The 25090-nt window shown below is 38.4% G+C and overlaps 1 protein-coding gene across 1 annotated transcript in view; it reads right to left on the reverse strand.

Moving 5' to 3' along the window:
* Positions 1-25090, reverse strand: part of SLIT3 (slit guidance ligand 3) — a 433718-nt gene that overhangs the window by 41241 nt on the left and 367387 nt on the right. The window contains 4 exon segments of the mRNA XM_008503402.2: positions 630-769; positions 7560-7657; positions 19378-19502; positions 23367-23530. Of these exon segments, the coding sequence (XP_008501624.2) occupies positions 630-769; positions 7560-7657; positions 19378-19502; positions 23367-23530 (527 nt within the window).

A 25090-nucleotide genomic window follows, 5' to 3' on the forward strand; every position in this document is an offset into this window, starting at 1 on the left:
GGATGGAAGTAGGAACTATTACAGGTGTTTCCTTACTGCTCCACGCTGAGCCAGGAAGATCCTGCAAAAGCAGGTTGAATGAGTCAACAGTATGCTCCAGTGATGACTTGTAAAAAGGCATTTTTAGATTCCAGTTACAAGGCTTTCTTATCTTGCAGGGGGTTTAGGAAGGACCATTTCTGAAATACAGGATGGCTGCTGGAGATAATATTCCATTTCTAACTCAGTTACCAAACTCAGTCACTGTGGACTTATAAGGTGACCACACATCTGCTATGCTGGGCTAAATGCCATGGGTGCACACTGACCACTACAACTGAGTCTACAGTTTCTTACACAGCCTTTCTCCACTTATGAAATGGAGATAATGAATTTAAACAGTACATTATCAGGCTCATTTTATTTAATAAATATGGACCTCTGAGATCTCAGATGAAAGTCATGCCCCAGAAGCTATTTTTCTACCACAGTTTCAAAAGGAACTATTTTTATTTTCCAAGAGTCAGAAGAGATGTTAACTCGGTTTTAGTTAGTTTACTCATGAACAAAGTAAAAGTGCATTTGGACCCTTCCCTTCAAGAAGTGAGGGGAGTCCTCATGGATTCCTGTTCTTCGCTTGTGGGTCTTACCTGTGTAATTCGGAGGGCAGAGACAGACGTAGTTGTTGATCCCATCCACACATGTAGAGTTATTCTCACAGTCATTATCTTCACAGTCATCTGGGTTGATTTCACACCTCTCCCCCTCATACCCAAGGACACAAGAACAGCTTTGGAGAAATTAAAAAATAAAAATAAATTAGCATAGATCTGAAGGGGCAGGAGGTTTGAGGTTTAAAACTCAAATTAAAACATACATATGTGAGATGCTAGAGCGAAAGTCACTGCTGCTTTGAAGTACAGAGCACTTTAACCCTATGCATTTGGTAAAGGAGGCTGGCTGACAGTTCAAGGAGTCATTTAATTATTTATAGGACACAAAAAAACATTAGCAGGAGTCAGTTTCTGTCGGGCTTCCCTTTGCTTTGTTGATAAACCTAGCCCTGAACTGAAGCAAGCAGCTCCAGGGCAGGAGAATAAACATTCATCCCAGTATCCAAATCCTTGGCTTCTCTGCTGATGATTTTGTGGGTATGTAGCCACTTGCCTACTGAGGACTGCACCATCACAGGGCAACTTGGCAACTTTTAGATAGCTCCCTCTCTGTAAAGTATAGCCTCTTGAACTGAGTTTACAGACATGAATATTTTCTTCTCATTACCATTTTGTCATCCGTCCAAAGAAGAAATGTTGGGAGATGATTGTTTTTACAAGTGTAGTAAGGTTTCAATACTTGTACAGCCCCTCCAATGTCTATTTGTAGAAGAGCTGTTGATGTCTAGATAGTTCAATCAAAACACAAACACAAAGCACTAGGAATGTTTCTGTAAGGATGTGGACACAATTGAAGAATAACTGAAGTAAATATTTTATCTCACAAGACTGTGATGTATAGTCCCTAGAGTGCACATAAGAAACTAAGTGGCTGAAGAATGACTGTAAGTTTCTTTAATCTCCATTTCCTCTCTAGATCTGAAAGTTATGGTTGTTAAGAAAAGTTCTATATTTTATGACTAGATAGAGGTCACAGTTTCCTAAAAAAGGAACATGTGTTCTGTGCTCCAGTCATTTCAGTGGCTTCTAAGAAGCCAGTGATGATTTCTGAAGTGTCTGTACTTCTGTTCACTAGTCACAGAATGTGTGTGCGTGTAATGGAAAGGTTCTTTCAAGTCCCAGTCCAAACCATGCATTCACTCAGCTGTTTGCTTTCTTTTCCCACGAAAGTTCTGGTGGCAGAAAAGGAACTGAGCAAATGCAAGGTACTACTAATTCATGAGGATGAAAAACACAAAGCACCAGAAAGAGCAGTCATACTAATTGCCATCCACTGCTTTCTGAAACGAGGAGAATTTCACATGCAGAGATTGCTGCAGGGTACATTTTTTCAGCTCAGATGGGCAGTGTGGACATGGGATGGTTATCCTGCTTTATATAGATGTCAAGGGGTTGAGGTAGGAAATGCCCTTAAGAAATAGATCTTCAGAATCTATCAAGAAAAGTGCAGCATTTTTGGGATGATTATTCTCAGCATTACATTTGCTTCTCTTCCTGTGTGCCACAGGCTTCTCAGAGCACAGGGACTTCCAAGGCAGGGATGGCTCAGAGCTCTTCCTCCAGCTTCAGTAGCTCCTATGTTGGACTCTAAGGATAAGATTAGATTCTTAATGAAAAAGGCAGCTTCAGAAACTAAGGGAAGGACAAAGATAATGAAAAAAGGCACCACAACCTGTAAGATCTAGATGAGGGCAGAGCCGACATATAGGCCACATGTCACATGCTAACACTCATCTTCATTCAGTTCCACAGGGACCATTCACAGGTCATGAGAGTTAGAAAACCTTCACCATTGAATAACCAAAACCAAACTGCTCAAATGAATCCAATTTAGTACACACTAAATCAATAAGAAATATTTTCTTCTCCTGTTTCAAGCTCACTATTGCTAATAAAATATGTCCTCTTGTTGACCCTGCAATGATTCAGAGGATCACACGAGGCAGATAAGAAGGAGGATCTGGCAACACCATCTTTTGTGGCAATGCAAGAGTTGGGGAGGGGGTTAAAGACACTTCATTAAATACAGCGGCACATTCATCATGTCTCCCTTTTCAATTACAAAACCCCATTTTCAGGGGCTTAAAACTCAGTCATAAAAATATGCTCCAGGCTGCAATTTGGCATCCAAGCTCTCAGTTTGAGAGCATAATTTTTTCTTCCCATTTAAAGAAAAGCAACAAGAGCGGCTCTGTGATGGTTATTTTTATGTGAATGTAACACCATTTTCCTTCCACAAAAGGACTGAGACAGCTTGGATGCATGCAATTAAAAATGACACTATTAAACACTATCACAGGAATGGTTCAGCTCAGCATAGTTACCATTAGTAGTACGTACAGGATTGTTAACATACAATTGTTCAGCATTAGGACACATTCCATACTGAAGGAAATGTCAACATAATTGATGACAGTTGGCTACTGGTGCCTGTATCTTATAGGGAGCCTATATACTGCTTACATATGATTCTTCAGTTTGAATTGCATTCAAATATGCCTTATACAAGGACTGACATGAAAAGATAAAGCATACAATTTAGGACCCGGATTGAACTATATGTTGAAAGAGCTGCAGTTTGGGACTGTTTGTATGTATTTTCCCAGGGTAAGCTTAGAAGAAAAATGAAGTTTGTGGAGTGACTGGAAGGTCATCAAACTTGGGGTCCAGATGACAGAGGGAGAAAATTAATTCCAGAGACAATGATGAAAACTTTGTACTGACTAAATAGTGAAGCAGTCTAAGACAGCATTTCATTTGGACCTTGGAAACGATGGAACCATGCAAGAAAGTCCTATTTTCTACAATGCTATGATTGCATAAAGGTCCAACTTCCCTATGCCTCTACTTTAGGGGTTTTCTGATAGTGTTGTATTTTCCTAAAAATGAAGATCTAAATAAAACCTCATTATTCTTTGGAAGGCACAAGGGAACACAGAACTTAATGACCACATTTTGGGGATAAACTTTTGGAGTTCAAGCATACTGACAATTTTTTAAGTTTACTATATCCAAAAATCATTATTCTATTTATTCTATTATTCTACTCTTCTATTTATACTATTATTCTATTATTTCATTATTCTATTTATTCTATTATTCATTTTTCCTTAAGATCTAATGAAACAGTTTAGCATCTGTTTATTAAAATAGGCATGCATCATGTTTCCAAAAAATCAACTTTTAAATAGAAACAGTAAATTCTTTCAGAAATATTACGGTTTCTTGGTAAAGGAGTTTTTACATCTGCATCCCAATGGAGTAGCCTGTAAGTCTGGATGCGCAATGCTTTTCCTTGAAGTAGGCAGGGTTAACACTAGGGAGTTAATCAGTTCCAAGACTTTACATTTATGGGAGAACTTAAAGTTTGTGGAAAATCCAAAAGAAAAATCTCTGGAAAATGGAGAAGGGTTTATGTGTAGAAAAGTTAAAATAATCCATAGGCTTTGTTTCCCAACACCATACGGTACTGAATATCAGCCTGTTGCCTGTGGTGAACTGAAGCAGAGCTGACAGCTCTGCCTTTGTCAAAGGCTCAGTTGCAGGTATGCAACTGAGCAGTTCTGGTCTGATTGATCATCTTTTCAGCCTCAATGAGCACCATTTTTTGGCAACCTTTGGTCAAAGATGACATAGATTATATTATATTATATTAGATTAGATTAGATTAGATTAGATTAGAATGAGCAATTCAAAGGGAAGAAGAACTACATGTTCTAATCCTCCAGAACACAGAATGTCACTTAACTACTCTTTTACACAGAAGTTGTCCCTACTTGAGAAAAGAGAATGTGGAACTTACTCAGAACTGAAAAAGTGAAAGAATAAAAGATGCCAAGAAGGACTGAAGGTCTACAGCCCTTCAGATGCTCCCCCCCCCCTGCACCGGATACTACAGCAAATCTGAGTGTCTCAATCCTCTGCTGCTGTGAACCCTTGTGGGTACCAGGCACAGCAGGTGAGGCAGGCTGGAATCTCAGTCATAACTATGAGTTTCCTGCCTTTGCCTGGGGAACATTACTGCTGTAATACTATTTAAAAGGTAAATTTCTTGTCTAAGACTGCAGAAACTTGAGAGTTAAACTGCTTGGCATTTCATAGGGAGAGTGCTTTGGCTTAAGTTTCCTTTTTAGAAGAGTAAAGATTTGACAAGTTTGGCATCAGAGCTTGTATATGAATATATTTCCCTAGGGGAAAGAATATACAGAAGACATAATTTCTTTTACAGGCCACACAACAGAAAAATACAAGGAGGCCTCTCACAAAAATGTTTTTGACATCCACTTCCTCACAGCATATAATCTGAGGCAACATTTTCCCATCTTGATTAACACAATTTATATGCACATAACTCTGACTGCTGCCATCCACTGGAGGGGAGCTTTCCCACAAAATAAACCCAAACCCACCAACTAAATTCAATCTCAAAATGCTTCTCTCTTCCCCATCCCTGACTGTTCCATCCCCACATGACATTTCTCTACAACATATTAAATCTCGACACTCCTCCAGATCAACCAGGGCTATGGACTGAAATAAAAACAAGAGAATATAGAGCAACAAATAAGATGATCATTCAATATCATGAAGCCATGTTTGGACAAGATACAGTCCATGTTTGGACTGAAACTATATAACTAAGTATAAAAGCAGAAACCTTCCCTAAAAAGCCTCAAATGTTTTTAAGCAACAAAACCACCCCTGCAGTTTTATAAAGGATCTCAAAAATCGTTTGGAACTCAAGCAAAGACCCTGAAATTGTAAAATTCTTCATGAGAAAAATTCAGAAGTAGCTTTGATTACAGGCCATTCAAAACTTTTTTACTTTCAACCATAGAACAAAACAAAAATGCTGAAGGAAAAGCTGATCTAAAATGTAAGATGAAGCCTTTCATTCTAGCATTATGGATATTATAAAAAGTTTTATTACTAGTACATTTTAAGTATCAGCTAGATTTTTGAAACAATGAGTACTCAGTGACAGAAAACAGACATTCTAATACAGTTAAATTTTGCTTTGGCACAAACTGGAAAATCTATTTAAATAATATATAGCATGAGGGTGACCAGAGGGGAACCTGAACCAAAGACCACCAGCCCTTACTTCTCTCAAGCAGAAACTGAACTTGAACTTTTACTCCAAAAACTGCTGGGCCTGCAAAAATGTCAATTACAAAGAATCATGATCAGAGTAGTGGTTTCACCAGAATCTAGGAGGTCTGTCTGGCAGCATGATCATTTGCACGTGTTATGATATATAGAACCTCCTCATCCTCTCCCATAGCCATTCTCTAGTACCTGAGCCTACAAACTCATCTCTGTCCAGGAGGAGATGCACTTTTCTGCTCTGCTCAGGGCTTTGTCACAGGTGCTCAAGCTGAGCTCCACTCATGGAGATGTGGCCCATGTTTTATTCCTCATTTTCCATGCTGGAAAGCCTCAGATTGTTATTTGTAACAGAGCCTGGCAGTGTTCCTTCATCCCCATCAACCTGCACTCATCCATTATAACATTATCAGTGTCCTACCATGTCAAGCATGTGCTAGGTCTGTTTCTGTAAATGGGGGGAAATCGTGAGGGTGGGGAGGCACAGAGAGAGAGGGAAGCTTTGAGGCATTTCTTCCATTTTCTCTTTCCCCATTCAAACATTCCACAGGGCAAAATGGGAGCTATACTGTGCCACATTCCCACAAGAGATTTGAAGAATCAAAAAGAAGCCGTGATGCTTTTCTGGAAATATGAAAGGCATCCTATAATTTGTAGGGGAACAAGAGGGCAGTGTTAACTCCCCCATTGCACCCAAATCCTGTCAGTCACTTGAACCTTCACCAAGTCCTTTATATTTTGAAAATAATCAACTCTATCTTCTGACATAAGATGATACATGTCATAAGTCATAAGTCTGACATAAGATGCTGACTGGGTTAACAATTAACCTCAGCTTAAGCAGTCTTAATCACAGCTGAAATCAACCTGAAAAAAATGTGCTGTTTTGACTCCCTCATTAAACCATTCAGAAACCTAGCAATCCTCTGTCTCCCTCCAGCTGTCATCAATAGGAAACTATATACAGAATAAGACAACGCAACAGTCTCAGCAATATGTAAAAGCATTTAGAAGTGAGGCTTTCATATATGATATTGAAAGGGCAGCATGGAGTACTGCTGTACATATTTTGTGCAAGAAATAGCACAAACACTGAGGACCAAATCTATGAATATTTAAGTAACTCTTCTCTAAATATATATATATATGTAATTTAATGAAGAATTAGGGGCCAAAGCTTCAAACCTGTATTCTCCTAACTCTAAAACAGTGCCTGTAGTGGCACAAATCTCCCACTTATCTCCTGAAAGTTTCTGGACTTCTCTTTAATTACCCCTACTTATTCTACAACTTTCTTACATAAGAAATCTGAAAACTCTCATGTCCAGCTGTAAAGGTTTTTTTTTGCAGGCACGATACTCATGGTGTGGCAATATCTCCACGTTTTTAAATTTTTTTCTTTAAAGTCTGTTTGTCTACAAGAAATTCTTCAACATTCTTCAGTATGAAAACATTTTGCAAGTGGTTATCAAGCAACAGATGCTTACTTCATAACACAAAAAAGGGTATATGACGGTTTGAAATGCCCCAAGGAAAATTAGCATACAGATAGCACAATGCAGATAAGGCAAACTGCTCAAAATAACACTTAGGAGTACATTCCATTATGAGAAAATAAGCAGGCCTGTTTCAGAGAAAACAATATGCTACAACCCCACACCAGTGAAACCAGATTAATTATTTTGTATGGCAAAGGGACACATGCAGCAGCTTTACTAAAGTAGACATTATAGTTCACTAATGCAAATGAAAGCATGTTTAATTTTATCATCTCATTTTAAATGAACTTTGGTTTACTACCTGAATCCATCTTTGTTTGCCTCGGTGAGGTGGCAGGTCCCTCCATTCTGACATGGATTTTGAATGCAAGAATTGATGGGCACACTGCAGTCTTGACCCTATTAGGGAAAATTCAAAACAAGGCATGGTTAGTAAGATTCATGTCATCTGAAGCAATGTCTCTTGCTCCCTCTCCCTATATATGGCACCATTTACAGGAAATCGGTGTTCTTCATACCATCACATGAGCTAGTGTTCTTAACTGATGGTCAGATGTACTTACCATGTAGGTGAGAATTTGGCAGGGCAACTGTTCTGATCAATGGGACTTGTGGGTAGCTTGGTATTGTTTCACTTCCAAGATGTTAGTTAACTCTTTCATTTGGCTGTTTTTAAGAAACAGCTGGTTTCACAGTTACCCTAACACACTTCAGTCTCTAATGTTGAATAATGAAAAGAATTAATCATGACCACAGGTCAGCAGAAAGCCACACAGTCAGCACTAAACCCCATCTGAGGTTCTCGTGCTGGTTCTGTCACAGCTCAAGCTCCATTCATACTTGAAGTACTGCATAAATAATAGTAGCAATTAAAATTTTCTCCAGAGTGCTTATTTTTGAAATTGGTGTAGTCTTAATTAAACCTAATCAAGACACGTAAAAATCCAAACCAGCTTATAAGTATAAACTGTTCTACAGAATTCATCTGATTTAGTCTGCTGAGTCCTGGTGCTAGGCTCTCCCATTCACATGTTACACAGTTCAGTCCTCCAAATACACCTGAAATCTGCAGTATTTTGTTAGGTAGGACATACTGCCATTGAACTGTGAGAAGAAACTGAAACACATAGTAATTATACTATCATCCAATCACAAATTGTATTATCGTCCAACTCCACAAAGGAGCTTTGTCACAGAAATATGACACAATGCTGCATTTCTTGAGGCTCTGTTCTGAGAACTCCCCAGAGAGAGGAGGAGCAGCTTTCTGTATACAGTTTGTGCAAATGCAAGGAAATTGAGACATCCTTTCTATTGATTGAATCAGAAGTCAAACATTTCCAAAGACCAATGGAAAGACCTGGCCAACACCCTGCCACTCTGAGTTTATTGTCTTTTGTGCAAAGACCTTGCACAAGACCTGCCAATATAGGGTTTCTGCTTCATCCATCCTGCATTTGCAAAACAGCCTGTCTTTCTCCATTTGAAATCCCAAGCTCCAAAATGTCTCATGGTAGAGACTTGGTAGACTTGGGAAAGTGCTGAGGGAAGCTCATCCAGGTTTAATTTTGGCACCATGCAGTCTGCAAGACTTCATGGAGGTGAGCTGTGCAGTATTAACACTAAACCACTGCCACCCTTCTGCAAAACTGCCTGGGTTTTGTCCACCTGTGTTATGAATCCTGGGTATTTACCACATTATTCTAGTGAAGCTGCAAGATGCCATTTTTTAATATTTCTAAGATAACAAATACTTTCCCTGTGTCACGGAAAAATTGACTATTCTATAGATATTTCAATAAGATTAGTTACTTCTGTCCATTGAACTCTTCATCCCTGTATCACTGAAATAACAAACCTTTTGCAGCTAAGCATAGGAAGATGCAAAACATATACCACAGCATCCTGAAGGTTTTTGTCATAGATAAATATGTAAAACAGTACCATCACTTCCTCTTAGTCACATTATTTTGAATGTTCTAGTAAAAATTTCATAAATATAATAAAGATAATGTTACAAAGAGAGCAAAGCATTTTCAGTCTCTCATTGGCACACAAAATTTCTTATGACTTAACTCTCATTTCTGTACTAAACATGGCTGAATTATTGGCTTCTTGGGCCCCAGGCACCATGGAAACCAATTAGGATGTGATGCTGAATCAGACCTAATTACTATACTAAGTTGCCATGTGACTTTAGGAAAATTAGAGTCCCAGTGACTCATTTTACCTATTGTAATAAATGGGCCACCAGTACTTAATCCTTATCTGAGGATTTTCTTCTGAGGTGACTTTATGAATAGCAGATTAAAAGCTCACAAAACAATCAAAATTTCTGACAGAGAAAACTGTGAAAAATCAAATTCTGAAAGGACCGAAGCTGCAGAAAATATTGGTACTAATAAATCTACAGCAAAGCAAGGCCTTTTTATTTCTATATAAGACTGTCAGTACCCAGAAGAGCCTAAAGACATTCTAGAAACATCATTCAAATGAATAATGCATTTCTCTAGTCTCAATCTACAGTAAGACAGTTCTTACTGGAAAAACAGAATTGCTGTCAAGCATCACTAAGGTTAATTTATCTCTGAATTGGGAAAAAAACTTTGAATTATGTTCAGTGGGAGTAACTATTGTTAGAAGAGAATACTGTGTGTTTTCCTTAAGACTGAAGAGCTTTTTAATGATGTCTGAATCAGAAAAAAGAGGCACAGACTTCGTTTCAAGGACAGGCAAGAAGATATGACTGTCTCAGGAATTCACAGAAAGAAGATGAAGGTCTCTTCGTGTGCACTGTTTTATTTCTACAGCTTTCTTAAGCTTCCATTTTTGTCTAGTCTGGTACGAAAGCATCAGATTCAAAATACTTCTTTGTAATTTCTCTCATTTTCTGTAGGAAAGGATTAAGTGTTGAAATACAAAATTTCTGCAACTAATGAGAAGACGTATTCAGTGTCCAGCTGCCTTTTTAAACCTGCAGTAGCTCAGCTGGTCCAAATTTTATCTGGGCTGCTCCATATTTCAGGACAACTATCCACCATACTTAGAAAGTGTCAGTTCTTCATTTTATACTCAACAGTAATTAAGCATACTGGCCATTAGTGTATATACAAGCTGTTCCTTAGTACTGCTGTGCCAAATTCTAGCCTTTACAAGTATCTAGTACCAGAAAACATTACAACACCATTAGTAAAACACTGAAGAGCAAGTAGCAAAAACTAATAAGGACCTCAAAAGGAAGGAGAAAAGATAATATGATAAAAAAAGCACTCATTTGCTTTGACACTGTTTTCACAACTGCAATGATTTATTTTTTTTTAAATGAATTTTCACAGATTAGTTTTATCTATGGAGACTGGAAGCTTCAATGAAGATCACATGGCAGAGATTTGACCTCAGTCCATTTTAATGTGCTGCTTGACCCATTTCTAAGAGCAGCAGGCAGACAAGAGGCAGCAGCATGCAGCTCACCACAACAGCAAAGCAGAAACCTCCTGGTGTATAAAACTATCATTGCTGACTGCAAAAGAAACACAACCCAGACAGTGAGCCAGACACCTGCAGACAGGCAGAAGTCTATCTTTGTTTATGCTCTTTGTGGCCACAGACATAATGGTGAAGCCTCAGCCTGGAAAAGGTGTAGATGATGCTCACTGGCAAGGTCAAACAACTACAAGAGCTGGCAGGGTGTATGCAAGATCCATCTGCTTAGGCATACATAGAAATTATTTGGCAAGGCATGGATAATATCACAGTAATTTTGGATCAGAGTGCTTTTAGATTGCCAGGTGGAAGTTGGAAGATTTTGATGATCTGTTGTTCAGAAAAAATGCTGTGACTCCTTCTGAAGGTGGGCTTTGCTACAGACATCCACACCTTGGAGACCTCTAGGTACTCACACAGTGCTGATGAACTATTTGTCTTCAGTCATGTGTCTCAAAAGGGTAATAAATACATACCCTCTGAGGATTGCTGCTTAGAAACGAACGAATTTAATAAGAAAAAGTAATTACTTTCGCCCACTTCTAGTTCTGAAAAATCTTTAAAAATAAATTTGAATTTAGCTAGACAATTCTGGTTTTAGTTCAGTATTGCCATTTATACAGCTGTACTTCCACTGACACAGCAATAAAACAAAGTTGCCCGCCGCTCACAGGCATCAAGAGAAATACTATTAGCATAGAAGCCACATTATGAAGACAAGATACACTGATATTGTTTTTGTTGCTGTCCTGCCCGCTACTCCATCATTTGGCTGATTTAACTCCCTCTGAAAACTTTCACAACATTAGTGTCTGAAGCAAATATAGAGAATAGTTATTCATACCTCACCATTTTAGGCACTATATAGTTAGCTTCTATGCCAGTCTAGCTTCATCTGGCACCTGATTAAACAATAATTGGGCATGGCAGCAGCACTTTTTAGTGACTTCCTTGTCCTTGTTAATAAATCACAATTGTCAATTTAGCAAATTAGGCGAACTCTGGTCTCTTAAGCCTCATTTTATTTAAATCAGGAAGATTTATGATTCTACAGGGTATACTACACCTTCCATTACCTCTGTAGCTAGTAACCAAGAATATGCCTGTCAAAGACAAAATGCAAGGATTCATCATATTATTTTTTTAAAAACTCTGGTTCTTCTCCTAGGATTATGAAATTTAATTCTCCGTGGACATCTGAGGTTTATCTTGTAATTATACTCATTACCATGTAAATCCTGATTGTCCTTCTAGACCTCTCCTTAGATAAGCACTTTGGGTTCCAGTGGTCTTTTGGGCTTTTAATCAATGACAGAAGATATGTCATTAATCCATCATGGAGTCAATTCACACAGCATATCTCTGAATTGAGTCCACAGGTTCCAAACTGGATGGGGCAGGTGCTCTAGAGCTTCCAAGGTTACTTGATCAACTGGCTAATGCAAATTACTGCATGAACACTTTGGGAGATGTAGAAGAAAATTAGAGACAAGGAAAACAGCTGATTTTGCCTGAAGTTGCCACTGTATATAAAATCCAAAAATATTTCATGTAAAAAGGACATCAAATATTTTATATGTAGTCTCTAATTCATCTTTTCAGTACCTTCAAAACACAGGCCTATTTATTTTAAAATACATGTTACAATGACAACAAAACTTTCCTCCTCAAGCTATCTAAAGCCAGTGTCTCTTTTTAAAATATGAACAGTGTAAAAAAAGTTATAGAGGCTGAACATTTCTATAGAAAACACAATTCCTATTTGTAATAAATAAAATGAAATGCAACTGTTGTATTTTATATTTATTGCTGAAGGCAACAAGTTTAATCAACCTGTGTCTAACACTTAAACTATTTCATGCAGCCTGCATGACAGGGGAGGGAAGCTTTACATGCAGGAAACCCTATGAAACCTAACAGGAGGCAGGGCTTACGGGATTAAAAAAATTTCTCTAAAGCACTAGATTCTAGATTTCTGGAATAAAAAGAGCTGAAGATTTTGGAAGAGCCATAGTCCATTTAAAGAAATTTCTGGTGGTGCATCCCTATATGTTAATACAGGGTTTTGGAATGGTTCTGCACTGATAAAAGGTCTCACACTCAAATAGGTTATATCAGCAAAAATGCCAGTATATTATGTTTTGTTTGTGGAAGCTCTGTAATGCTTCCCCTACAAGGTTTGCCAGTTGAGAGATACCAACAATCTTTTCTGCAACCAAGGCTGCAATCTGGTAGTAGGCAGAGCTGTGACAGGTAATCCAGACAGGCAGCAATGCTTTCCAAATTAAACATGCAAATGAATGTTTCAGGCTATTAAAGAAATCATACCTAGTCACTATGATAATTATCAAGAAAACAAACATGCATTACAGAGGCACTCAGAAGTACCAGGAGGGTTTTGGGGGACATGGAGCTACCCAGGTCAGTGTTGGAACCTGGCATTGTCACCAAAGGAGTGCAGAGAACTTTGGTACAGCTTCATCTGCAGTGTTTGTGCACCTACCGCTATACAACAATCTCCTCATTCTCGAGATAGGCTGGTATTAGATAATTTCTATGAAACAGGAGAGAGTTTACTTTCATATGAAAAAAAGTTTTCTCCTCAGCTTAGCTTGCTTACAGGAATTTCACCAATTCCATTATCCCCAAGTGAAAGGGAAAAAGAAGGCAATTAACCTCCTATGAAAATGTCTGTTCATGGTCTTGAACAGAAACCCAAAAGCCATATCATCAAGGACAGTCAATGCCAAGAAAGCCTCAAGCATAACAGATGACAGGCAATCACAAGAAAATCTAACAATATGGATTTTCAGCTGTGACAAACTACTTCAATTATGGGGAGATGGTTGGATGCAGAAAATTAAGAGCTGGTTGAACAGAACTTGATTAAGCAGTTACAGCAACCAGCAATCACCTGAAAGACAGACAAACCACAGAGGAAGCACTATTAGTATAATAGGAGCAGGCAAACGTAAGAACAAGAGTCTGAAATTCAGCCTAAATGCCAATAAAAACTTCTTCTTTACCCTGGGGAAAGAAAGACTGGAAGTTTGGTGTTTTAAGGCATTTAGAACTAGGCCAGCAAAACAGTAGTAAAAACAAAGCAGAGTGGAATAATCCACATTGACCAAAGAATGAATGACAGTGCCCACCTGTGGGTGCGGCTTACTGTCCACTTTAACTGCTCAGATGCTTCTCCTGACGTTTCTCTGATGAACAAACAGAGCAAATGTCTGAAGCTGCTCAAGATCCGCCTTCTTGATGGCTGTTGGCTTTATTGCTAAGAGCCTTTATTAGGACATGCTACAATACATGACTATGCTTTTTACAGGGCTTGTGGTGGGTGCATGCACGTCACCACCTTCAGCCAACAACTCGGGAGGTAATCCCTCCCTAAACCTTTCATTTTTATACTCTTTGAGATGTAAACCTCTATTTTCTTTAGACCTACCATAACAGAAAGGGCAAAAAGAAAGAAACACAATCCTGACTGATGCATGGTAAGTTTTACAGAATTAGCACACACAGGAAAATAATGTGATTTCTGCAGGGTTTTTTTCTCATTAGGAGCATTATATGAAATTATAACCACCTACTGCTGACACTGGTGTTTGCTCTAAAAATCCATCCATAAATATAAGTCTACTCATTTTACATGGTCACCCATTAGCACTCATCCCTAAAAGGCTTTCCACTTTATTTTACTATGAGGGGAAAATGCTTCTTCAATATAAATTAATGAATATGTTAAGTACAGTTAAAACAAAGAAGCAAAAAAATAAAACACCCCTGATCACAGAAATACAGGCTTCAGGAGAATTTATTAGAATTAAAGTTCAAGAAAGAATCACCTCTCACAAACAATATTTTGGTGCACTAATTTCTTCATACAGAAACTTGGCAATGAGCTTACATTCCTCTGCCTGTCTCCCCCGACATTGACAGCAGGAAAAGTGGCCAAGCCAGAGTAAGACATGCAAGCAGGGACATTTGCTCTCCTGCCTCATGTGGATTGAGTGCAGGCTGGTTTAGGAGTTCCTTCCAATTTCTCCTCCTTTTGCAGTTTCAGCTCAGGGATTTATTTATGCACTGAGTGATGTATACTGGGACTTACATGCCTATGTTAAAAGACCCAAAGAAGCAAAAGCCTGAAGATACATGTCCAAACAGTGTTAGCCTAACAAGCTAGGCACAACTTTCATTCAGCTGGCACTCATCATAAGCCAGGCTCTACACTGGGTTACATTCATACCATCCCACCCAGTTCAGAATAGTTGAGGCATTGGCCCAGTATCTTGGCCTTGAGCTGTAGGAGCCAGCCAGAATATCTGTAAATGAGCAAAAACAACCATATCTACGTTTAAGGTCAGTTCTGCGTTGAATACTTCTCAGCCATTGCTCTAGGACTCCGATAGATTGTTCATGCAAGGGTGCAGAAGTACCTCCACAGGGCAAAGCGCAAACACAGCAAATTTCATCTGCCCATGCTCAAACTAAGTGCAAGGCCATGTGCACCCTCAAGAGCAGACACAGCTTCTGCTCAGATATATCTATCTGCTCAACTGCTGGTACATCAGTTGTGCCCCCATACAACGTGACAGACAGGAATCCTGCACATCCCCCAGACATTCTGCTCTGAGATTCTCTATGTCTAACCCTATTTCCAGGGATGAAATCCTGGCACAGTTGGCAGGGAGGAGGAAGAGCGAAACTTGTAGCAGAACTTTGGAGCCAGCTTCCTCATTAAATATCATTCTGGCTTCACTACAATGCCTCCCACCACAAGAGTCTGGCTGCAAAGAATACTGGCTCTCTGAAGCCCAAGAGCTTTACCCATGATTTTTCCAATTGTATCTGTCATTCTGGATGACTGCTGAAATTGGATGATTTCAGTAAGGATGCTGGCTGAACTCAACAAGGAGGTGAATAGTTGATTAAAATCAACAGAGCAACCCTGCTACAGTCATGCATTAGCACCTGGGGCCTGAAGTGTTGGGATATGTGCTACACTAATTTCCCCTATCTTCGTTTTCCATTTCAGACAGATTACAGCAGAACCTAGTGTTGACAAACATCAGCTCAACAACACAGGCTCCCACCTATCTGAGCAATCCAAGAGGCTGTGGCAATGCTGAGGCAGGTACTGCATTTCATATTTTGGGCTGAAAATGTTCTTTCATTTCTGATAAAACACAGCTGTATTTTAAACTCCCTTTTCCCAGTTCTGCAAATAACTCTACTTGGATGAAAGAATCTTTTTCTCCTTACTTTGTTGTTACCTCAGTTTATGGAAAAATTATGAAAGACACAAAGGAGACAAAAAAAATCATAACGGGTATTTCAGAATACAGCAATGGCAATACACATTGAGCGTGTTTCGCTCACCTTCACTACAGCTTTTCAAGCAAATTGTCTATGAATTGATTTTGATTGAAAGTTTGACTATTGCCTTGAATTCTAACATCCATAGATTCAATTTTGCAGTATCAGTGGCAATGCACAAAAGCCACACACTCTGCTGAATAAATGAATTAGTATGGTACTGTTATCTATTTACCAGCCACCAGCTGCACTCACACACACTTGCTCTGCAGGTGGCCAGCAGCATTTACAGCAGAAGAAAGCCTAATTTCTCTACTTGCAATCACGTTTCACATACTTCACTACCCCACATATTATTTAAATAATCATTCAAAGAATGCTATGAAGAAATAAAAGGAGCCCACAAGCCCTTTGCATAATTACACCTATGTCTGTGTTTAATATAATAACACAAGTTTCCTTTCTTTTCTCATCAAACAAAACTGCTTGGCCCGTGGGCCTCTCAGCTCAGGAGGGCCGTGAGTTACCTCACTGTAAAAGCTTACTCAGAACCACTGTGGGAAGCATTACACACTGCTGAAAGGTGACCAATAAGGTACACATTCAAGAGCACAAACATTTCTGTGATCATGAAAAATAAGAGATGAAGTCATGGTCAATGTGATAGTGAAAAATAAGACTATAGGTTTTTGCAACTCCAGTTAACTGGTAGCAACTAGTTTGGCAACTGGTAATTTGGGTGGCCTTCTGCTAGTTGGCCTACTGTCTTCCTGAAGGCCAGCATGAGCATGGGAACCCCAGAAAGTGGTCTGTAACTGTCTGTCCCTTTCCAGGGAACTCTATAAAGCTGTCAGCTCATTTGAATGGGCTTACATTTGAAAAAAGTGTGGGTTTTCCACTTTATTGATGCACTGTTCCACAGATTTTTTTCAAAATCTACATCAAACAAGAAAAAACAAATGCTGAGAGGGCAGATTTAGGACAATTTATCAAGGTCTAGGAAATAACTTCCAGATGGATAGAGCTGTTTGGTGCTGGCTGGTGAGAAGGAAGTAAGGTATTGTTATTGAATTAGCATGAATCTCTGGTGGAGAACTGTGTGGTATAGAGTGCTCCTTTCATATGGTTTGCATTTGGACCTGTCATATTTCATTTTTATTCAAAAACCTGTGGTAAAGACACACAGCTCTGTTGCTTATTGAATTTCCACCAATTATCCCTGCACTGTTATCCAGTCAGTATTTTTAAACTCTGCACTAAGAGCCATGCCCTGGCCTGTTTGCTCTTTGCCGCGCTTGGATGACAGCTTGGTGCTTAGAGACTCACAAGTGGTTTTAGGTTTTATATTCATACATTGAATGTTACCTGGCAAAGCGTGTAAGAGCAGAAAAACTGGATGTTCAAGATGTTTCAACTGAGACACTTCAAGAGTTTATCAAAAGCTTTCTAAGTAATATGATGCATAAGAAATCTAATGCACACTTAGTGATAGCTAATCCAACTAAAGGTCTCTTTTAGATTACTCTTGTTAATAAATCCTACCTTTGTAAATGTCTTCTAAAGGTGTATGTACTAATGCATTTGCTAATACAGAAATGCTGTAAAAAAACCCAAACCAAACACTGCAGGGTCAAAAAAAAGGTATGCTCATGACCAATAATTTTTACTTATAATAATCTGGATATCCGTTCCATGCCACATGCCTTATAGAGTAACACATAAACAAAAACCTATGTATTTTCCTGCAAGTTTTGAAATCAATTACTTTTCAAGTTATCCTAAGGGCAACCCTTAGGGGCAGTCCCATCCTAAGAACTCAACATAGTTTGTATTAAACATCACATTAAAACTTCCATTCAGTCAACTTGAAGAGATGAACACCCATAGTTTCCTTCATTGCAAAGACAAATCAGCTAACTACCAAGTATTTAGTTTCAGTTAGATGGATTTTTGACAATGTAGACTTTTAAGATCCTACTGGTTGATATGCCCATGTGCAGAAGGGTTTTTAATGAAAGGAAATTTTCAATGGGCTTTTCAATTACTTAGGAGAATTGTTATTATTCTTGAGCACTAGATATGGAGGCACTGGGGTAAGATGGCAAAAATAAGCTTTATATCTTCTCTTTACCAATATTTCAGACATCTTCCACAATTACTCTATTTTCATTTGGGATATAACCTAGGCAAATAGAGAAGGGAAACAGTGATATCATCAGATCAAACTAATTGCTAAATCCTTCCTGAAATTTAAGACATGGATACTTGTGCTTACTTCTCACATGTCTGGTTTTGCTCCTTTTTTTTGTTTGTTTCTCCCTAGCTCTCATTAGTCTGTGTTTTATGAGCAACTCCTTCAGCTGACCAAGACTCTGTTAGAAGTATCCAATGAGGCAAATAAAATCATCATCTATAGGATGCAACCTACTTCTTTGGCCATAACATCCAATTCTCCCCAGGCTGTGAACAGATCAGATGCCTCATTTATTACTTACACTTAATCCTTCAGCTACTGACTACTGAGCTAGGTTTCTAGTTATATCAACTCTGAAACAAACCCTTGGTAGCCTTAAGGGATTGTGATGCAGTGTTAAGAATGGGAGTTAAGTATCACTATCAAAGAAACTGCGTTACTCAATTACAAGTTCTTCTGATTTTTAAATGTGTTATCAAGAAATAGACACTGCGAGCATGCAGTGCTTGGCCTCTACTGGATTTCAGGCTTGCAGATCACTCTGTAGGCATTACTGTTCAGAATTCAGACACAGGTGAGCTAGTGGTTGTTCTGATGAGTTATCTTTCTGCTACTAAGTCCGTGAACAACAGATGTAAACCAGCAGGTATCAACTTTGTGTCACTGTGGACTAAAGTGGCCCTTAATTCTCATATGAACTGCCTCCTCTTTGGCTTGGCAGTTTATGAAATGGCTATCATGTTGCTGGCAAAAGGAAATAAATTAAAAGGAAGAAAAATCAACTTGCTCATTTCTACATCACAGAAACAGAGAGTTCCCAAGGTTGGACCTGATCTCCAGAGATGGTCTACTCCAACCACCCTGCCCAAAGCAGGGTCAACAAGAGCAAGCTGCTCAGGGTGATCTCTTTAGCCATAGGACAGGGAGAGAACAAATGTCTTTCTGATTACACAGGATAAAATGTGTAGCAAGGTGCAGCTGAAGGCTCACACACAATTTGCTTGACTAGAGGACATTTTGAGATCAGTCGTCTGCAAAAATTAACCTTTCATGGTGCAACAATTAAGAACACAGAAGGGAAACACTTTGTGCCTTGCATGTAGTTCATTTGTAGTCATACCTTGAAGCCAAAAGGGCAAGTGCATTGATAAAATTCCACTGGATCATTGCTGCACATCGCATTGTTCTTGCAGGGATTGGAGAGGCAGGGGTTACACTTGGACACAACACTGATATCTGCTGGCTCTGGAAAGGCAAAACATGGCGTATTAATGGAGGACTGGATTTAAAAATTAATACTTCCTGTATTCACACGCACATTTTTTCCTAACGTAGTATTCACCCTGCATTGGCACAGATGAACATGCTGTGGGTGCAACTCTGCACAACAGCGTGGGATTCCCAGTGACCAGAGAAGTTTTAAGTACTTAGATCAAGTGCTATGCAAGCTTCAATGATGCATATATTCTCCCAGACATGCAAACACTAGCTCTGAAAAAACATGTTGGGAATTTCCAGAAAGTGGGCTTATCCATAGATAGCTTTCAGCAATTTCTCCTTCACTCAGGGCTGGAAATTCTGCAGCAGAAACCCCTAGGAAACTGTAACATGACATTTCTATGGCTGGTTATAAGAATGAAAGTGCAGATCCAACAGTAGAAATAAAAAATATGCGCAAGATTTAGTTGGAGGCTTACGCTAATGTTTAGCTGCAAAGTGTTCTACCATGCTCAATGTTAACAGAGTTCAAAATGTATCCTGTTCTGTCCAGAAGAGTGATTAACAACATCAGCTATCTTGGCAAAATGCAACACAAAAGAATATGCAGATGTCTAAATATATGCAGGTAAACACACATGGCCATGCTTAAACCAAAAAACAATTAATTTTAACAAAACTCTAAGAAGCAGTGATTGTTGGTGAACAGATCGAAACAATACTAAGTATATAAATCAGTTAATATTTTATGTTGAGACTTTACAGAAAGCTAATTTAGACAGTTATATTTACAGCTTAAGATATGCTCATTTTGAAATGACTATTTCAGATATTAGTAACTTAGAGGCTTTTACATGTAAAAAATAAAACCTAATACTTTAAAAGTATTAGATTTAAAAGGACCTTAATCATGTTGAGCAGTAAAGACCCTAAAATAATTTTATTTCATTTTTGAAGGAGACAGATTTAAAATAACTTAATAGTGGTCCCATATTAATAAGAAGGGGGCACAGAGCTTCTGTTACATAACAGATCATAAGGAGAAGCAAATTGTGAAACATCCTGGAAGTGATATAAAGAAACTTATACTTGATATTCAAAAGTAGAGCTCTTGAATGTTTCGAAAACTAGCCATAAAAAAACCCCTTCTAGTCAAGGATTTTCTTTGGACTATTCTGTATGAGATATAAACCTTGTAAAATTAACTTTGAATACCTCTACGGCACCAAAGGGGGTAAGAATATGACAGAAATAGCTACCAAGGATTTTCAGCTGAAAAGCAATGGCAGTGTCAAGGCAACATCTTATACTGATGGTAATGTTATCAGGGCCAGAGAGCTAAACACAGTGGTCTGGTAACAGGGCACAGTTGATTGCAGAGAGTATTGTGATAATGAATTAAAAACACACAAGGAGTAACAAATCCAAAAAATGAACCAAAAGACTGTTGTCATCCTCTTCTATCTTTGTATTTATGTCTAACCAAATGTCATATATGTTTTTAACTTGGAGTTAGGAGAGCAAGAAGAAATAACATTTCAGGCAATAGCAGGGGGTGCAAGGCGGCAAACCTGAGTTACTTTTAAGGTAGAGAATATATGAAGGCATCTCCTTGGAGAGCTCACAAGACAGCTCTTCTAGATTTAGAGGTCCCTAAGCCAGGATTTGTTCTATTATTTATTTATTTATTAATACACAGGCATACATTTTCCATGTATTCCTATGGCATAGGTCAAAGCTAATCAATGTAGGAGCTAATAAGAACAGCGTTAGTTCCTGGCAGTTAAGGAGTTCATCAGTTTGCCTTTGTGAATTTGATTTATACATCCATACAGCAAAATGCCCTCAGCCCAGAACCTGCTTTTCCTCTACTGCATAGCTAGGAGAGCAATTTAATAAAAAGCAGAGCTGAGCTGAGTTTGCATGATTTGTACATCACATATTTTCGTTTTCTTGGCTTTGCTGAGACATAACCTTCTACTCAATCACAGGCTAAAAACATATTTTAAAAAACAATAAGTTAAACTCTATTTTTTTTTCCAATGTAAAAGTAATTGGAGGCCACAGAGCACATTCAGGCACTCCCTTTACACAAGCATCTATATGTACCATGTTCAGCATGGGCTGACGTCTGCAGCATTAACTAAGCCTTTTAGGGGAACAACAGGTTCAGCCCACCCTGAGCTCTGTCACATGCACAGGCTGCAAGGCTAAACCTGAACTTCATGGTGTAACAAAACCTGTTGCTTTACCATAGAAGAGCATCACTGATGTCCAGACAGAGCAGCGTGAGGCATTGGATCTCAAATATGAGCATGAGAAGTGGGTTCAGTTAGACTATCAAATCATGTGTTGGTTTTCAAAATATATGTATTGAGATGAGAAAAGGGGACTGGGGTCTGGAGCTTCTTGGAGTTTAGTGCCACTTGCCCAGAGTTTCTGCTTGTCTGAAGACTACCTCTGAATCAATACTTTTTTTCTCCTTTTCTACACAGATAAAGCAAGCCATGGATACAGTTAGGATAGTAGAAAGCTCATCAACTAAGATTTACATTAAAACATACAGCTGTCCTTAATAGTCTGGATCACAGGTTTACCTACTTCTTGCATAAAAAATGCTTGTTTAATTTTGAGAGATATTGAGTTTACCTATTGATATATCACAGTTTCAGAATAAAATGTCTTGTTTAGCCTGTTTTCTGAATTAAATTTCAGACCATGTTCAACACATAAATACACTTCTTTCCTTTGTTTCACTTTGTGTGAATGAGTATTTGATATTTTTCATATTTAAGGTGTATTTGTACTTCACATTTGAGAGACTATTATGAAGTTCTGATAGTTTTGAAACTGACACTTCAAAGTAACTAAATTATAAGGTTACAGTTATTAAATACATATTTGAAGGGACATAAATTTCAGCTCAGATTTGGGAACCTGTGTTCTAAACCCACCTCAACACCATCATTTGTTTGTTTAGCATTTTAATGCCAGCCTCTATAAAATTATGTTTCCAAGCAGTACTGTAAATGTGCCTGTCACTCTGAGAGACATAAAACCATCTTTTATGCCCTCATTTTCATTTCCAGGAGAGGCTACCAACCCATCTTTTCCACTATAAATATAACTACATCTTCTCCTGTGTGCTGGTTACCTAAGTGAACCTCCACATTTTTTTTACATTAGGAACATATAGGTATATGCTACTCTACATTCACTAATAAGCTACCCACAAAAAAAGTGCACTCTGTCTAAGTGGACCCTAATGCAGCATATTGTTATCATTAACCTTTTCTAATAATCAATAACTGCACCTCAACCCTCTCCTGAATGCATGTCTCCTGTATTCAGACATCAAACACCTTTGATAATTTCCAGTTCTGATGAGGAACTGGTGAGGACCATTTGTGTATCTTCAACTGAAATCTAGTTTTGGTAAATACTTGCTTTCTGGAAGAATTCTCAGTTTCTCAGTTTTTAAGTAAATGTACATAATAACTAGAGCACTCTATATTTTTAAAATAACCCTTATTTTACTAAAGTTTTCTGGGGTAGGTAGAAGGCCAAAACCAACATATTTGCTCCAGTAAGTTCTAACAACATCCTATACACTAACTTGCCACTATAATCTGGTGTGAGCAACAGGAATACTAACCCTTGTGAGGTTTGCTGGTTTTCCTTTCAGTGGGGCAGTTAACTCCACTTTGTGGAAGAACTGTTGAAAATGCAACTGGAATGTACTGTGATGGTTCAGAAAGTGAAAGCCAAACCCTGCTCCCCCACCCAGCTTGCTTCAAAACCAAACAGCTTCCAATAGCGTAAAAATAAAGCACAGTACGTGAGGAAAAGCAACAGGGGAGAACAGAGAATCTCCCAGCTTGCACCACTCACCTTTGCACTGGAAGTGGTGAGTTGGTGTTGTGAGCAGCAGCCTGTCCACCATGGTGTCCGGCCCACTGCATCGGGCTATCCCAGGCTCTTTGTACCCAGCCTTCACCCACTCAGAGAGCCAGCGGAGGTTGCAGTCACAGTGCAAGGGGTTGGTACCTAGAGCTCTAGTGGTGTAAAACAATTAACAGCAGGTATTTTAGCTTACAAGCAAAGATAACACCCCTCATCCCATCAAAACGCATTTTATTCTCCACTTTTACAGGAATGCTTTAACTTCAAAATGTGGGAAAGTTCTTCTGAGTATTCAGGAAATCTTACAGATTTATCTCCTCTAGTATTACCATTCTTTCTTTCTTCCCATCATTAATTAGGCTGCATAAACACCAAACAACAGAAAATTTTTTTTCAAATAATAAGTCACTTTGTCTAGAAATTGCGCTTGAACAGTGTTGTCAGACATACTGCTTTCATCAAATTTATCACATTGCTCTCTTTCATTCAGGTCTGTGGCCTTCAGAACCTATTCTAACAGTAAATTGTGTGATTTAATTTGTATCTGATGACTCATTTTAATGCTTTCTCACTGTGTGAAACACCCCTGTTTTCACAACTGCACCTTGGTGTCTGCTAAGTTTGTTTATGGCTTTGAAAGCACATTTGCTGGTTATCCTATAACTTGAGTTTAGTTGAATTAGATGCATTCAGACTGTGCAATTATAATTCACAGAACCTTTTCATTACTCATGAAAATCTACCCAAAAGAAAACAAACCTTTTTACTTTCAAGTTAGGTGCTGCCTTGACTCATTTATACTGTTTTTTCCCTTAAAGAAAGTGTCTTTTCATGCAATCAGTCAATGACAAGCAAAGTTCAGGCTTCAGAAGAGTCAGTTTAAAAACAGCTAGTTTTCGAAAGTGTGAGGAAACACATATGAGAAGTCTGAATTAACTATTCTGAATTTAAGGTTTATGTACAACACTTGAATTGTCATGGGAAGAAAATTAACTAAATGAAGATTAGCATGGGAAAGCAATAGTAAAGAATGCAGTAATTCAAATGATGCATTTCTGCTATTTTTTAAGATGGTGTTTTAAACCTGAGCTTCTTTCAAATAAAAACATCAGACAGAGTAGTAAGACAGAAACCTTGGTAAATTTGTTGATACATTTCTACAAGAGTGACTAATGAACCCACTGTGCCCTAGACAGATTCATAATGAAAGTTCATGGGTTCAAACCCTGTCTAGAGCTCATTCATCAAAATTAAATGTATACTGCAGCACAGTATTAAAAAATCTCCATCCATTCCTTTTGTAAATCCATTGCTTACAATGGAAAAAAACTTCTGTGTTGACTTTTTGACCCTGTAGCTGTGATCAACTGGCTCACTTGTCCAAGGTTAAACAAAATGCAACAGTGAAAGCTGGACCGAGAAATTAACTTCAGTGTTGAGCAACTGCCATATATAAAATGGGAGTGGGAGGACAGTGGAAAGCTTGTTACTGTGTTAATTTATCTTTACATACTAAATAAGAAATAAAGCTGATTTACAGATACTAGAAATGATTACCATGAACACTGTTATACAGCTGCAGAAATGACCACATTTATCTTTTCTGTTCTCTTGTTTGAGGTGGTTTGTGGTTTTTGTTTTTATTTTTCCTTTTCTTTTCCTCTTTTTTTTTCTTTCTTATTTTCTAGCAACTATAGTGAATTCTTGTATTT

Source organism: Calypte anna, chromosome 13 (genome assembly GCF_003957555.1).
Source record: "Calypte anna isolate BGI_N300 chromosome 13, bCalAnn1_v1.p, whole genome shotgun sequence".
Taxonomy (NCBI): domain Eukaryota; kingdom Metazoa; phylum Chordata; class Aves; order Apodiformes; family Trochilidae; genus Calypte; species Calypte anna.